At 40.9% G+C, this 17900-nt stretch overlaps 1 protein-coding gene across 1 annotated transcript; it reads right to left on the reverse strand.

Annotated features, from left to right (window-relative positions):
- Nucleotides 1–334: 334 nt before the first annotated feature.
- On the reverse strand, nucleotides 335–682 carry LOC116509548 (40S ribosomal protein S20-like). Its single transcript, XM_032218741.1, has one exon. The coding sequence runs from the start codon at nucleotides 680–682 to the stop codon at nucleotides 335–337; it is 348 nt and encodes a 115-aa protein (XP_032074632.1).
- Between the last annotated feature and the right edge of the window lie 17218 nt (nucleotides 683–17900).

The following is a 17900-nucleotide window of genomic DNA, read 5'->3' on the forward strand; positions in this document are numbered from 1 at the left end:
GATACAGATACAGATACAGAGATATAGAGATAGAGATAGAGATAGAGATAGAGATAGAGATAGAGATAGAGATAGAGATAGAGATAGAGATAGAGAGATAGAGATAGAGATAGAGATAGAGATAGAGATAGAGATAGAGATAGAGATAGAGATAGAGATAGAGATAGAGATAGAGAGATAGAGAGATAGAGAGATAGAGATAGAGATAGAGATAGAGATAGAGATAGAGATAGAGATAGAGATAGAGATAGAGATAGAGATAGAGATAGAGATAGAGATAGATACTTAACAGCTTTTTATTGATACATGTAACAACCATACATGTAACAACCATTTAAGCATCAGCAATGGTAACTTCAACTTCCACCCCTGGCTCAATGCTGATAGAAGTTATCTGTTTGACAATCTCTGAAGGACTGTGTAAATCAATGAGGCGCATTTGGAAACGATCCCAAGTTTTGGAACCTTCACCACATGGTGTTTTTCTCATAGTGATTTGCAGGGTCTTAGTAGGCATGCGAACAGGCCCTTTCACTTTTAGATTTTTTTCTTTAGCACCTCTGATGAGATCTGCACAAACCTTTTCAAGAGAGTTCACATTGAGACCTGTCAAAGTAATTCTGATACGATGAATTGCTACTTCTTGTTCCACGGAGGCCTTTCCAGTAACTTTAAATGCCATAGTTTCCGCGAAGCTTTCCTGACCGACTTAATCCCGGTCAAAGTGAGCACCAGAGGCCCAGGGAACAACGGTGAGCCCGGAAACAAAAGAATGAGCCGCAGCACAGGCAACCATCCAAAGGCATAAATCTATATTTTCTTGTGTCCTCCCCCCAAGTTTGGTTTTCTGAAATTCATAATAATTATTGTATGTTGAATCTTCAAACTTTCCTCATCGCTTGTTAAAGGAGGTGCATGTGAACCATTCTCTGGATAAAATGACTTCAATTGTTAGCCATGCTATCACTAAGCCAGCCCTAATGCTATTTATAAATGGAAGAAGCTATTTTTTTTCCTTTTATCATGGTGTGATTCATAATGCAAAATGTGATCACATGACACCGGGATACGGTAACCGTCATAAACATGAACCAGTTGCCAAGCACCCAAAGTTTGATCACATGACCACAAGGATGCTGCAATGGTCATGCGAAAAATGGTCATAAATCAGTTTGTTCAATGCCATTGAAACTTCAAATGTCACTAATTGAATTGCTGTAAGGCGAGGATTACCTGTAAATCATTGGTGAGTGCATTACTGAATGGGAAAGTTTATGGGAAGAAGCAGAGGTAGCATTCACCCGAACTGGTAGCGGAAATTGTGGGTGAGCCTTCCCACCTGCCCCAGCTCTATGCAGTACTATTTAGGCACGTTTTTGAGACTGGGTACCAGTGGTGGGTTGCAGGCGGTACGCCCCAGTACGGCAGTACGCCCTGGTACCAGAGCCGCTGGAGCGTCGCAGAGGCTTGCGGAAGCATCACAGGCGAGTACAACACATGCGTGCGCCACGTGCGTGTCAGCACGTGCTGTACGCATCCATATGGGTGATGCCAGCGCCATTCGACAGTATTTGTTAGAGCCAAGGTGGCACAGTGGTTAAATGCAGCACTGCAGGCTACTTCAGCTCACTGCAGTTCTGCAGTTCGGCTGTTCAAATCTCACTGGCTCAAAGGTTGACTCAGCCTTCCATCCTTCCGAGGTGGGTAATATGAGGACCTGGATTGTTGTTGGGGGCAATATGCTGACTCTGTAAACCACTTAGAGAGGGCTGAAAGCCCTATGAAGCGGTATATAAGTATAACTGCTATTGCTATTGCTATTCCAACCATACCAGTTGGAATGGAATCCGGAACTCACCACTGCTGGGTACATGCGCGTAACAAAATGTGAAACCCACCGCTGGGAAGAAGGCCATCATATCAAAAGAAATTATAGCTTTGAGATGAAAGCCTAAGCAGACCAGAAAATAAGCTGAATGAATTCAATGGAATTTCTATCTCAGTAGATGTATAGAGGATTGCACTAGTGAAGTTAAATGTTGCTACTTTTTTGAAATAAAAAGTAATAGCTTTCAGAGCTGAGTAGTAATTCTAATACCAGAGGACCAAAACTTCCATAAATATTATTCTTTATATATAAAATGTATCATTTCATCATTCCATGCACACCTTTCGAATGGATGTATTTATTAAAAATGGCCAGATAACATCTCAGACATATTCTGGCATTCAAAGGACCTTCTGCTAATTTCCCCTTTGCACCATATGTGCACTGTGGCTGAGAAAGAATGGTAGCCCTTGAGTGAATATTTGTGCTTACTCCTAAATGAATTTTTCAGTAATTAATTTGGTTCCCAAACACCTGGCTTCCAATTTGTGTGTAATTGGCGCTTGGATAGTTGGCTTTACCTATTGATAATTTCTCTGGATAAGCAAGTATTTCAATTCTACCGTGTTTCTACTTAATAATCAATAGTCCTGCTATTTAATGAAGAAGTAGCCTTTCATCATGGCCTTTGTGCATTGTTAAAATGACATTGATCCTTGTCATTATCATATGTCCTTGCTGTAAGGACACATGAATATCCTGGTTACAGTATAGGAGCTGCTTAGCGCCCATGCGCATTGTTTAAGGCCACATATTCCATAGTGAAAATATCAGACAGAGAAGGAAACAAATGTTTCTTTTGCAAATACATGGGTATTTGACATGGATCACATGAGGGCTAGTTCAGACGAAACTTTTCTCTCAGCCATAAGTGAGGGCATGCATTCAAAGCTTTTGCTTGGATGGTTCAACAGGCATTATTATAATTTACTAGCTGATAACCTGGCGTTGTCCAGGAATTTATTTATCCTAATCCTGTATTAGACAGGAAAAGCCCTGATTTCGGTGACAATTAAATTAGTTCCAAATGTTTTCCGTGTGCCCCCAGAAGCATCAAGAAAAGTGATAGCACCTTAGTTTCTAAGGCTGGATTTTCCTCCTTACCAGAGGGAGCTTCCTAGTGGAGTACTGTGAAGCTGTTACCAAGGCGACTCCACTGCGCTGCACAGTAGGGACCATTTTACAGCAGTATGGTAGAAGCCATTGCAAGGCACAACAGGCTGTATCTTATCAGAATACAAACCCCAAGGGGTGTTAAAGGTGTCTTACCCCCACAGTATTTGTTTCCAGAAGGTAAGTAATCTATGTACCAAGTCTGGTTAAAATTACTCGAGGCATTCCAGAGTTATGCTGGAACATACGTACACACAGACACACTCACACACACACAGCTGTTTTATATATATGGATAAAGATACAAACAGATAGAAGGAACACCCATGGGATCACCTCTCACACCCGTCATCGCAAACTTATACATGGAACATTTTGAAACTAACGCCTTAGATAAATCTGAACACAAACCCAAACTCTGGCTTAGATATGTTGATGACACTTTCGTGATTTGGCCACATGGGAAAGAAAAAGTGGACAACTTCCTCACATATCTCAACAGCCTACACCCCAAAATACAATTCACTATGGAAGTATAAGCAAACAACCAACTTCCCTTTCTGAATGTCCTAATCTACAAAAAACCCAATGGCTCCCTAGGACACACCATCTACCGGGAAAAAAACCACACCAACTGCTACTTAAATGCACAATCCCATCACCACCCTGCACAGATCAACTCTGTAGCCAAGACCCTCATCTCCAGAACCAAACGCCTAGCTGACAAAGACAACCTGAAAACTGAATTACACACTCTCACAAACACATCAATCTCCAACGGATTCCAAAGAAAAACAATTACCAACCCAATCCAAAGGGAGACTCCCTCCAAAAACCGAGTGATGGTACATTAGCCAGAAGACTACAGTATTTGGCTGCCCAAGACTGCTAGTCCATTTGGTTCACGCTCACTATTCAGAAGTGCACTCAGAATGACTAATGGCATTCTGCAATCTTATCTGGGGCTTTTTCTGTCCACCAAGGTCACCTCCCATTCAGCCATCACATTTGGGCACGTCTAACATCTTTGCATTTGTACGTCTGCACATAGCGCCAATATTTTTCCACCAAAGCAGTACCTATTTATCTACTCTCATGTAGCATGCTTTCAAACTACTAGGTCAATAGAAGCTGAGGTAAGTGACAGGAGCTCACCCACTCACACAGTGCTAGGACTCGAACCGCCGGAGCATAGACCTTCTCTGGTGTCTTTAAGCCACTGAGCCACCACACCTCTGATCTACAGGCATACAAATAGATTATGTATTTGATTTTCTGGAACACCCAATTTATGAGGAGTATTGGGATGGCAGAGATTGGATCTCAACCTGGATACATTGATACTGACAAAGTATAAATATGAGAACTGTCTGCAGAAAAGTACCTATTGATTAATGAATCTTGTTTTTTCTTTCTCGTTGTTGCATTCAATAGTAGCCACTTCAGAGCACAAGACATACTGAACAAGGATGAAAGTTTGTCAATGTCCTTCTTATTGCAATGGTCAACCCAATATTCATAAGTCCATTCCAGTGTCCATTCTAATCAATGGAGTGTTATCATGGTATTTTAACCATGAAGAAAGCAAAATGTAAGACACTAATCTGGCCAGGAAGTATCCCTAATATAAATGCATGCTGTTTATCTTAGCAATGGTGACTAGCCATCCACCATTAATATACAGTATTTGAATAATGTTATTTTCACTGCTTCCTCCCATCTCTTCCTGACAGAACAGGATAAGACCAGGGACTTTTTTTTATAAACATCTTTTAAAAATGTTAAAGTTAGGTGGAGAGATTGAAAACATCCCACAGCTTCCATCCTATTTCTATTCAGTCATTATGATATTGCTTTGACCCTTCATAGGTCTGTACAAATACAGAATAATCTTTTTGCCTTTTCCTCCATTCTGGGGGGTTTGAGTGCAAATTTCTTTCAACATTGTGTGAGAAGAAAAATGGGTTTGTTTTTTTTAAAGAGCAGATTAACAGCAATTCTTATGTCTCTGCATTCGCAAAATTCAACGGAGACTGGTGTGCCTAATATGAAAAATATTGTATTGTATGTACCTTTATAAAGTATGTACAATTTCACAACGGTGCACTTGAGAGAGTTCTTGTGTTTTTTAGAGTTTTACAATCAGAAAGGGAGTATTTACGGTAAGTGGGTTGTAGAATGCAGATATATAGTCCTGACTTATAACCATTCATTTAGCAACTGTTCTGAGGGTATAGTGGTACTGAAAAAGTAACTTATACCTGGTTTTCAAACTTATGACAGTATGACCGTAGTCATGTGATCAAAATTCGGCCACTTGGAATGTGCATGTACTTGTGATGGCTGCAGCATCCCTGGGTCACATGATCGTTATTTGAGAAGTTACCAACTGGCTTCCAATAAGCAAAGTCAATGGCGGATTCACTTAACAACCTTGTGATTTGCACAATGGCCATTCACAACTTGCAACCAAAAAGGTTGCAAAATCAGGTGCGACTCACTTAATGGCCACATTGCTTTGCAACGGAAGTTCTGGTTTTAATTGTGAGTCCCTGAATGCTTTTAAAATGTTGATGTTATTGATGGGAAAAGAATGAGTAAACTTGTGTCATCTGGAGATTTCTCCCACCTTAAAAAAAAGAAGTGCAAGACAATATTTTTAGAAATGTGGGGTCCTTGGTGATCTCTGAGCTTGACGGTTTTCATGCAAACGTTTCATTACCAAACCAGGTAACATCATCAGTGTATTGATCAATACTGAATAGCACTAATGATGTTACCTAGTTTGATAATGAAATATTTGTATGAAAACCACCAAGCTCAAAGAGCACCAAGGACGCCACAGTTCAGAGCTACAAATGGTCTCTTCTATTGATATTTTGTTTACAAATTTTGCTTTAAATACTCTCATAAGAAACCATTTACAGGCTGCAGAAAATAGAGAGTGATTGCCACATTTGTAAATGTCTGTATTTTTGTGGCCTCTGTCCAGTGGTGGATTTCAAATTTTTTTAGAACCTATTCTGTAGGTGTGGCCTGTTTTGTGGGAGTGGCTCGGTGGTCATGTGACCGGGCGGGCATGACTTGGTGGGCGTGTGACCAGGTGGGTGTGGCCAACTTGGAAAATATGGTGAAACTCACTTAACAATGCTCTTCCTTAGCAACCAAAATTTTGGGTTCAATTGTGGTCATAAATTCTCTTTCTCGTTCTTTCTGTCTTTCTTTCTTTCTTTCTTTCTTTCTCTCTCCCACTCTTTCTTTCTTTCTTTCTTTTGCCTCTCTCTCTTCCACTTTCTTTTTCTTTCTTTTTCTTTTTTCTTTCTTTCTCTCTTTTTCTTTCTATCTGTCTCTTTCTTTTTTCTACTCTCCCTCCCTCCCTCCCTCCCTCCCTCCCTTCCTTCCTTCCTTCCTTCCTTCCTTTCTTGTGTGTATCTCTCCCCATTCCTTCCTTCCTTCCTTTTGGAATGGGTTCCAAAAGGTACTCTAAATTTCACGAACCGGTTCTGGCGTACCAGTGTAAACTGGGAGAAACCCACCCTTGCCTCTGTCTGTAAACATATCTCTTACTTGTAAACTAAAAAGCAGTGGTGGGATTCAATTTTTTTACTACTGGTTCTGTGGGTGTGGCTTTATGGGCGTTGCTTTGTAGGCATGGCAGGGGAAGGATACTGCAAAATCCCCATTGCCTCCCCACCCCACTAACCTGCCTTCCAGCTCCATTCTCCTGTTCAGGTCAACAAAAGAAGATCAGCTGGGAGGCAGCCTATATGCTGGTTCTCCGGAATACTCAAAATTTCCGCTACCGGTTTTTCAGAACCTGTCAGAACTGGCTGAATACCACCTCTGCTACGAAGATTGTAGAACAGAGGATCTTGACTTGGAGGACAACAAATGATATTCCTAATCCATTTCAAAATATAGGCCTCACCCAGGGGTGGGTTTCTCGCCCCGTTCCAACCGGTTTGGTTGGAACGGGGCCGGCGGCGTCCTCGTGCACGCGCGCGGTGCACGCATGCGTACTAGCATCTGTGCGATGCTCCAGCTGCTCCTGGAGGATCGCGCAGGCGCTGTATGCGTCCTGCGCATGCGTGGAAGCGCAGAACTCGTCAAAACCGGGTAAGAAGTGCGGGCGGGTGGGTGGGCCCTTCGCCGTTCCCGGAAGTTACTTACTTCTGGGTTCGCTGACCAACCGGTTTGCAGGGACCGCCGCGAACCGGTTGAAACCCACCCCTGGCCTCACCATTTATGTTTGAGTATTACAAAGACAATTACGGCGGGATTATCCTTTTGGACATTAACAAGTGCCCCCGCTTTTTAAAAAAGTGTTTTCTCAAGAGAGTGGTGAACAGGAAATCACATCTCTATGAAAACCTGGTTGGGGGTGGGGGGGGAATATTTTCACAGATATATTATTTACTCTACCGAAATGAATCTCCCCCTCCAGAAAACATAGACAAATGTGCTCCCTGCACGAGCCCACAGACCATTCTAGACCCAACTGTCAGTTGTTTGGTACTTCCTGTCAGACTGACTAAACTCTGTCATCCTTCAACCCAGTTTAAATTAACAGGTAATTTGTAAATGTCACTTTAGGTTAGGCTGCTCATTTTGTTTCTACTCTACCAATGCAAAGTCGGGGACTAATTTTTCTTGTCTTCTTTTAATAGGATTTTCATTTATAAATAGAATTATGTTCTGAAAATAAATTACAGTAAGTGATGCACGCGACTGGAAGCAACAGCACTTTCATAGAATTTCAGGCACCTACATCAGAAGAGATTAATAAAAACACTTCAAAGGCTAAATTCTATTTAAGCGTAAGACAGCTTTTGGTTAATATTTAATCTGAGTAACAGCACTTTCAGTTGAAAATATGATTTTGTAATATCTAAATTAATTTGCAAAACAAAGCCATTAATTTAGCCGGAGAGCTTTCGTCAGTGCAAAAGTTTTGACAATTTATTGGGGTGAAGTGAAGTGGGGTTAAAATACAAAACTTTATGCTGAACGGTGTAGTTTTAATAAGCAACTTTTGTTTGGCCTATGTGTGGCATTTGATCAGCTACACCGCTTCGGGTCTAAACTTTTATGTTACGCATTTTTATATTGCATTAAGAGAAGAATGAAAGCTTCTATTTTAGCAGAAGTCTTTTTTCATCCTGGCAATTGAGGTTCTCAGTTAGTGGGTGGTCATGAAATATACCCCACCAAACACTACTATTTTTACAGAAGTTTTAAAACCCTAAAATAGCTTATTTTTGTTTTACAAGAACTTTTTTTCCCCCTGACCTTGTTTCTGTTTGCAAAATTTATTTTATAGAGAACTTCATGGTGGCAGCTTGATGGCAATTCTATTTACTGTTTATCCACTTGAAAAATTTGGATAAATAGTATATATTTGGGAAAGCAAAAAAGCGATGTTGGGAAAGTCATAACTGGACAGTTTTCTCTATGTCTTTGAACAATTAATGAGAGCTGGTGGGAGGGAATTAAAAGGATGGATTGGAGCTATTTTTATATCTGGCGTACGGCAATAGAAATGAGTGAAAGTTTTTTTCCCCTCATTACTATTTTCTAACTAAAACAGAATGACCTGTATAATAATTAAATAAGATTGCTATAAATAGGGCTTTGTTCTTTAAAATTATGTACATTTCCTGCATAAATATAACTGGGAAAGATTTAAGCATGCAATTTGCACACAGCAAATCATTGTGTCTGGACATGCATCTAAAACTCTAGATTTAGTAAAGCTTCTTTTTTTCTTTGTTTTGGATTGACAAAATCAGGGCCTTTTAGAGAAAGTGATATCTTTCAGGTTTTTCAGCTTGGAACTGGTTAAAGTTTTGGGAATCTTTAGGGTGGAGTGGTGTTTTTTGTTTTTATTTTGCTTTTGTTATACTTTTATTGTAAATTAAAATGGGAAGGGATTTGTGGCATTTTCTCTTTCCCTAATTTTGGGTAAGGGTATTCATTTACTGTTTCATCACAGGGAATATGAATTAGATCCACCCGAGAATTGCTTTTCAGACATCACAATTACAATTTGGGGTATGTATTTCTGTGATAACAGAACAGGTTAGGCAACTTAATTTGGCACCTCAGTGGCAACCAGTGGATCAGAGTCAGAACCAGAATATACAGATTTGTGATGAAATAACAAAAAATAAATTAAAAGCATTAAAATCATTTCAGGCTTCGGTTCCTTTATAGTACTATTCCATAGCAGTACCAGCTGTCATTAAGAAGACAATACAGAAAGTTATTCCAAGTAATTTTGTTAAAGTGGAATAATAAGCTATATTTTTCTTTTTTTTTTCTTTGTACACTCAAGAGCTTGCAACTAAAAGCGGTGCTATGACATTTTGCAAACTGGAAGGAAGTGGCCTTGGGGGTATCAAAATATGACTTGTGAGAAGAAAGAAGCAATTGTTCTCTTCACTTTGTACAATTGTCAGATGCCTTGTAATTATGTTGTTCATTTCACAACTTGGATGCATAATTTACTTATAGTTTCATCCTGTCATATAATGCAATAAATTGCTATCCAGGATTCGGATGATAAGTGCTCTCAAATCCATACCATTTGTTGGATGGACACTGATATTACACATTTTCTATGATTATTCTGAAAAGAAAGAATGGTAATGAAACATCCATGGTGAAATGATGTCAGCCTTGCAAGGGGAAGAAGAGGATAATTGTACTATTTGTTACACCTGCTAAGGGAACAGAATTAAAATAAATAGCCAACCACTAAAATATCAGTGTAATATCACTCCTTGTTTCCCATCTGGTCAAATTGGTTGCCTGCCCTCCCCCCCCAAATCAAAATATGTTCATTATGAATCATGCTGCATATTAGTATTTATCATTTGGATTCCCCGCAGCAACACTCCCTAACTTGACCCCCATAGAAATGTTGAAACAATTTCCATAAATGTTACGAGGGAATATGGCTGTTATAATTCAACACATCTGCTATGTTGAGAAAGGATCCTTTATCTTTAGCTATTTAATGACTTTGTTCATATGAGCCAGTTTGGTGTAATGGCGAAAGCACCAGATTAGAAACTGGGAGATTATGAGTTCTAGTCCTGCCTTAGACACAAAGCCAATTGGTAACCTTGGGCCAGCAATTCTCTCTCAACCCCAAGAAACAGGCAATGGCAAATCAGTTCTGAAATCACATCAAAAAAATTGCAGGGAGTTGTCCAGGCAGTCTCCAACAGTCAACAATTGCTTGAAGAGACCAACTCCTACCAAACACACACACACACGGAAGGAAGTAGAGAAGGAAGGGAGGGAGAAAAGAAAAGAAAGAGAAAATGAGGTGGTGTCTTAGCAGGTGCGAAGGATGGTAAACAAAGCATTTTAAACTATACCTTATAACCTTCCAAATGGAATAATAATAATATAAGAATGGCAAAAAAAAAGAATAATTATGTGATGTATATCTATAATCTGTATGTAAGAGAATAAATGACAGTAAAAATATAAAGCATAATATAGGTAAATAATATTTGGTCATAAGTAGCTAAGTTTAAATAAATAAAGAAATGTACATAAAAATGGATAACGAATAAGGAGATTATGAATGAAAGATAGAAATGTATAGTAGGAAAAACACTAACTGCAAAGAAACCGATTCGGAACTGCGGTATGATATACGATGGAACTTATTGTTCCTATGTTGTTTTTAAGTTATATGGTTTTTGTTGTTGATGTGCTTATGTGTTTAAAATAATAAAATAAATAAATATTAAACACACACACACACACACACACACACACAAACACAAATAATTCACAACATTAATAATAAAACACTGGATAATGTAAGGCTTTAAAATTTGGAACTTTGAAGCTGTAGTACAAACTCTCAAGATGCATAATGTATAGTTAGTCAAAACTGCACTGGCAGATGAAAGGTCATTCATGTCCCTGTGTTTTAGTAAATTTTAATTCTGGGTGCAACATAGTTCTCTTGTTATACCTTTATTTTAATTTTGCTTCTGTCTTTTTGCTAATAAGCTGTCCAGGGTAATGCCTATCTATGTAATATGACATTAAGAACTATTTCCCAGTTTAACGTTGGCTAGGCATATCATATTTGGGCAGCAAACATTTAGACGGTGATTATATAGAAATAACAAGATAAAACTCAATTTTTTCCCCTGCCCTCTGGTGGTATATTTTTATGTCTAGATGTGATACAGGAATTTTGCCTTTTCTCATCATTTTCCTGGGGCACAGCAGGCAATTCATATCCCTTACTCTAATAGGACTCAGAACAATGACCACTATGTGAATCTACTTAGGATCCACTCTAGGTTGATTACCAGGACCAGAGGTTTTGTCTTCAGAGATTTCAGACTCGTGCTGGAACCCATCTTCAGGGAATGCATCTCTAGCAGAAAGAATACACAAAATACTACACCCAGAAGAACCCAAAGGACACACTCTGCCAGAAAGAAGTTCCCTGAGGAACTTCCCTGCCTCAGCACGAAAGCACGGAAGACAAAACCCCTGGTCCCTGAAATTAGATCCCAGATTAGATCCTGCAACACTATCCTGGGACACGGATTTTTGCCTTCATTCGTGTATTTATTTATTTGTTCGATTGCTATTTTGCTTTTATTTTGGGTCAACAGTATTCATATGTAAGGGTCCTCCCTCCAATTTTCCCAACAAGAATCCAGTGAAGTGGATTGAGAGAATACAATTGGCCCAAAGTCATGCAGACGTTCATGCCTAAGTTAGGAATAATACCCAACAACCAGTGGTGGGTTTCAAAAATTGTTTGAACCTACTCTGTGGGTGTGGCCTCCTTCGTGGGAGTGGCTTGCTGCCCATGTGACCGGATGAGAGTGGTTTGCCGCCCATGTGACTGGATATGAAGATGCCGACGACACTTGTCAGAACCACCTTAAATTACCTCACACACAGCACTGGCATGCATAAGAATATGATGTAAACTTGTTTTTTAAAAGGCATCTTTGGTTTGCGTTAAAACAACTTCAACACATGCAATGTTCTGATTGCACCACAAACGCAGTAGTCATCCTTACCTTTCACAGAGGCACTGAGTTTTATAAATATGAGCATGATAGTGTAGAATAATCATATCCAAGGACCAGTGGTGGGTTTCAAAAAAGTTTGGAACCTCTTCTGTAGGTGTGGCCTGCTTTCCGGGTCCACTGGTGGAACCTCTTCTAACCGGTTCGGTAGATTTGACGAACCAGTTCTACCGATTAGGTGCGAACTGGTAGGAACCCAACTCTGCCAACAACCTTCTGGTTTCTAGCCCAGCATCCTGGCCACTGCATAAGACTGGATCTCTATGTTCTGCCTTAAATTATTTGTCCCCTGGTTAGGGATGCTTAGAACCTGGTATGGAAACCAACTGACATTGCTTCCCAAAGGCTGAGCTAATGCTTACTTCTAGAAGAACAGGGGTGGGGTGTGGAGCTAATAATTGGAACTGCTGACAAAAGGAATTCAGGGTGAAATAAATGCCTGTCTACTGTCTAATACCGTCAAAATTAAATCCAGGAAGTAGAAATTTATTACCACCTGTCCTAGAGACAAATATGTAAGATGAATGTGCAGCCCATCATTCAGAATGACATCTGAGGGAGGTTTATTGTCTGTCATCGGAGTTATTGCAAAAAGAGGAACTGAGGCAGTTGCCCTAATTCCCTCCTAGTTATTGAGAAATTGTTTAGGCAGCCTAGAGGGTCAGGAGCCTAGATCCTATGGAAATGTTTCTCTTCTATTTCAAATACCACTGATTGTTCTGCAGGGAAAGCCCCTTTCTCTTTTGAAGGATTTGGAAGAGCACCAGGAGGTTCAAATACCAGAAGGACTCCTTTAGCCTTAAATGTGGAACTGAAGAGCAGACAATCAACCAGGTTTTTTTTACATCTTGCTTGATTTGTGATAGCAGTAGCCACCCATTGAAAGAACTGCATCATATTTTTCAAGGTAACCACATTCTCTCTCGAGATCCAAATCCTGGAGCCCAGACCAGATTTATAAGGAAAAGAAGGTAGAACACAACTTTTCCTTTTATGTCATTGTAAGCCATGCGTACCCCCACTCGGTAGTAAGACAGGTGGCATATACCGTATTTTTGGGAGTATAAGATGCACCTGAGAGACCGCCTCCTGCCGATTACCTCCCTCAGACCAATTAGATCTCACAGGTTAGGTCTCCTCCGGATTCCTTCTGCCAGCCAGTGTCGGCTGGCGACCCCCCGGGGGAGAGCCTTCTCTGTTGCAGCTCCGGCCCTCTGGAATGATCTCCCTGTCGAGATCTGGACCCTTACTACCCTCCCGGCCTTCCGCAAAGCCACCAAGTCCTGGCTGCTCCAGCAGGCTGGGGGGCCTGTGAAATATCCAGCTCCACGGAAATTGTGAATGTTGCGGTTTTGTTTTAAAGTGTTGTCTTTGTCTAGTTTTCCCCCTTCCCTTGTCTATTGTGAGCCGCCTGGAGTCCTTCGGGAGTGGGCAGCATACAAGACAAATAAATACAAATACAAATACAAATTTTTCCCTCAAAAAAGAGGCTGAAAATCTGGGTGCATCTTATACACTGAATACAGCATTTTTTTTCCTCCTGAAACCCCACCCCATTCACCAAAATGGCCGTGCAGAGCCTCTAGGAGGCTTTCAGAGTGCTCCTGGGAACTGGGTGAAATGAGTGAAAAAATGGACCATTTTTTGTTCAATTCCCCCACCACCACCAGCCCCCAGGAGCAGTCTATAAGCCTCCTAAAGGCTATGCATGCCCTTTTTTGACAGAAAATGGGCCCATTTTTGTAAAAAAATGGGCCATTTTTTGCTCATTTTTTGGGCCCACCCCCCAGGAGCACTCTAAAAAGCCTCCTAAAGGCTATTCATACCCTTTTTAAAAATAATAAAGGGCCATTTTTGTGAAAAAAGGACCATTTTTGGGAGGTCAGCAGAGTGCAAAAACTTTTTTTTATTTGCCTCTTCAAAATCTTGGTGCATTTTGGTGCATCTTATACTCTTAAAGTCCGAATATATTTTATGAATACACAAAGAAATATATTTAGTGGTTGTTGATTTTAGTGCTTTTAATACTTTAATACTTATGCTTTTATGCCATTGTAAACTGCCCAGAGTCCTCCTAGGTGGTGAGATGAGTGACATATACAAATTTAATAAATTAAAAAAATATTTAATTATTGCTAATTTTAATACTTTTATGTTGATGCTTTTTCATCACTTGAAGCTGCCCAGAGTTCCTTTGGTGGTAGGACGAGTGACATATAAAGGTAAAGATTTCCCCTTTCTAGTCATGTCTGAGTCTAGGTATCAGTGCTCATCTCTGTTTCTTAACTGAAAGAACCAATGTTGTCCGAAAATCTTACCATGATGATGCAACCAGCATGTCTATACCAGGGGTGGGTTTCTCACCCCGTTCCAACCGGTTCGGTTGGAACGGGGCCGGCGGCGTCCTCGTGCACGCGTGCAGTGCACGCATGCATACTAGCATCTGTGCGATGCTCCAGCTGCTCCTGGAGGATCGCGCAGGCGCTGTATGCGTCCTGCGCATGCGTGGAAGTGCAGAACCCGTCAAAAACGGGTAAGGAGCGTGGGTGGGCGGGTGGGCCCTTCGCCGTTCCCGGAAGTTACTTACCTCCGGGTTCGCCGACCAACCGGTTCGCGGGGACCGCCGCGAACCGGTTGAAACCCACCCCTGGTCTATACCCTGAGGTGCACAAAATGCTGTAACCTTCCTGCTGAAGTGGTGCCTATTTATCTATTCACATTTGCATGCTTTCGAATAGTTGGTGAGCAGGAGTTGAGGCAAGTAATGGGAGCTCACCCTGTTGCGTGGCACTTGGGCCTCAAACCCAGACTATCAGCTTTCCAGATGATAAGATCAGGTCTTAACTGCTGAACCATTGCACCCCCCCCCCCCGAGTGGCATGTGGGCAATGGAATATGGACACAAACTGGATAAAGTGTCAGGAATCACATCTACATCTGCAACATTACAAGATAGGCCTCAATGGGTTAGCCTGCTTTTGTGATAGTGGTACCCCAACCCCAACAATAAGGTTGTTCTGTCATAAATATTCTTAATAGGTCTGTGCAATCACCTTATTCCAGACTTTTGTAGGGATTCTGTCGTGGCTTCATAAAATTGAATCATTCCACTTTGATGTCTTGAATCAAAACACTGACTTCCATACCAACTTCCATACCGAGGTGCACTGACTTCCATACCGAGGTGGCGCAGTGGTTAAATGCAGCACTGCAGGCTACTTCAGCTGACTGCAGTTCTGCACTTCGGTTGTTCAAATCTCACCGGCTCAGGGTTGACTCAGCCTTCCATCCTTCCGAGGTGGGTAAAATGAGGACCCGGATTGTTGTTGTTGGGGGCAATATGCTGACTCTGTAAACCGCTTAGAGAGGGCTGAAAGCCCTATGAAGCGGTATATAAGTCTAACTGCTATTGCTATTGCTATTGATTTAGTTAGCCAATTTGATGTGGTGGACTGGGGTCTTTAGAGTTTCTTTCAGTATCCACCTCAAACCTAGGTGGTTACTCCAATCTGGTACTCTAGAGAGGAGCTCTACCTCAGCAGTAATAACAATAAAATCTGAACATTCTCTGCCTGGAAGAAGCAGCAATGATTGAAAATGTGATTTTCCTCCTTTACAACTATCCACCATTCAAACTTTGGATCACATTGTGTTTTATGCCTCCTTCTGTCCAGTAGCATCTGGCATTTTCAAGCTATAACATCTGCATCATTTGACTTTGCAGCAAACATCAGCAGTGCTGATCATGTTACCTAGTTTGGTGATGAAATGTCTGCAAGAAAACAACCAAGAGAACACCAAGCTCAGAGAGCTTCAAGGACTTCACATTTCAACCACGAGCTACAAATATTTTCTTCTATCAAAGACAGTGATTAAAAAAAGAGGACAAAAAAACAAAGGAAAATGAAAGAAGGGAGCGGGGAGAAGGGAAGGAAGGAAGATATTTTATTTGGTTTATCTGGTTATTTGGCAGATTGCTCAGGTACTCTGAGCTGACCTTATTGATGAGGTCAGGAGATTATTTTTTTTGTCTTTCAAAATGGAATTAAGGGGACGCTGTGACCTGTTTATTCCAAAAGGATTTTAGTTGCTAACTTCAAGGGGCTGCCGTTATTTATTTATGACTGATTATTGTTTTCCATTACTTTTTATGTTTGCTTGTTTTTTTTTTCCCCACTGGGTTTGAAATACAACATGCAATTTACTATGACATGCAAAATAGCTTTTAAAAATAAATATATAGAATTAATTGGCTGCACTGATTTTTATTGTATTAGGATATCAATCAAGGAATGAAGGCTTTAGGGTATGAAACCTATACCCACTTATGTACTGGTGATCTCTTTGAACATAATAATGTAATGCTAAATTCTGAGACGGCGGCTATATGAAATCCTTTGATTCAAATGGCAGAGTTAAGAATGTGCTTAAAACATACCTACTGGAATCAGTAAGACACGGAATTACCTAGCCTTAATTGGAAAATACACCTGGATTTTTTTCTAAACTGTCTTGAGTTGGAATAGAGTATAAAATAGAAGCAGAAGAGGTAAATAATATGGCTAAATGTCCCATAAAGGTTTGATCTAGGTAGCAAGCTTTTGTCCTAGATAGAAGCATGATGGCAACTAAATGTAGCATTTGTTTATTACTGTAGTATTAAGTATAGTGCACGCGGTGGCTCAGTGACTAAGATGCTGAGCTTGTCGATCAGAAAGTTCAGCAGTTTGGCGGTTCGAATCCCTAATGCCACATAATGGAGTGGGCTCCCGTTACTTCAATGTTTATTACACTTGTATGCTGCCCTACTCCCAAGGGACTCAGGGCGGCTAACAAACAAGGTGGGGGGGGATACAACAACAAACAAAGACAAAACAAATATAAAAAACAGATTAAAAACAACGCAACAGTCGCAACAATTCAAGTGGAGCTGGAAACTCATCAGCCCCAGGCCTGCCGGAACAGCCAGGTCTTGATAGCTTTGCGGAAAGCCTGAAGGGTGGTGAGGGTCCAGATCTCCATGGGGAGATTGTTCCAGAGGGCCGGAGCAGCCACAGAGAAGGCCCTCCCCCGAGGGGTCGACAGTCGACACTGGCTAGCGGATAGTATTCGGAGGAGGCCTAATCTGTGGGATCTAATTGGTCGTAGGGAGGTAATTGGAAGGAGGCGGTCTCTCAAGTACCCAGGTCCAATACCATGTAGGGCTTTAAAAGTAACGACTAGTTCCAGCTTCTGCCAACCTAGCAATTTGGAAGCATGTAAAAATGCAGGTAGAAAAATAGGAACCACCCTTGGTAGGTAGGTAACAGTGTTCCATGCCCCTTTCGCATTTAGTCGTGCCAGCCACATAACCACGGAGATGTCTTTGGACAGCGCTGGCTCTTTGGCTTTGAAACGGAGATGAGTATCACCCCCTAGAGTCGGGAACAACTAGCACATACAGGGCGGGGCATAACCTTTTCCTAGGGGGTCACAGCAAGATCGACAGCAGTTTACAACTTCCGCGACACCTCATTTTAAAGCCCATAAAAAACTGAATTGAATGAGCTATTAAATGTTAAATTTGCTTTAAGAATGGCTGGAAAATTCGATTCGGAAGAACAAAGGATCATTGACAGAATAAAATGCATTGCCTTTCGAGAGGCTCGCGATGCTGGAGCGACGTTTATCCATCGAAAATGGATTGCAAACAAATTGAAACGTCATCCGGATTGGGTTACTGATAATCATACTGACTATTAAATCGTGTCAATAAACTCAGTTTTTGATGGGCTTTCGAATGGTGTATGAATTATTTGTGTTGTTATTACAAGTGTTGC

Source organism: Thamnophis elegans, chromosome 5 (genome assembly GCF_009769535.1).
Source record: "Thamnophis elegans isolate rThaEle1 chromosome 5, rThaEle1.pri, whole genome shotgun sequence".
In the NCBI taxonomy this organism is placed as follows: Eukaryota; Metazoa; Chordata; class Lepidosauria; order Squamata; family Colubridae; genus Thamnophis; species Thamnophis elegans.

Coding starts and splice junctions, on each gene's coding strand:
- LOC116509548 (XM_032218741.1), bottom strand. CDS start 682: ATGGCATTTAAAGTTACTGGAAAGGCCTCCGTGGAACAAGAAGTAGCA.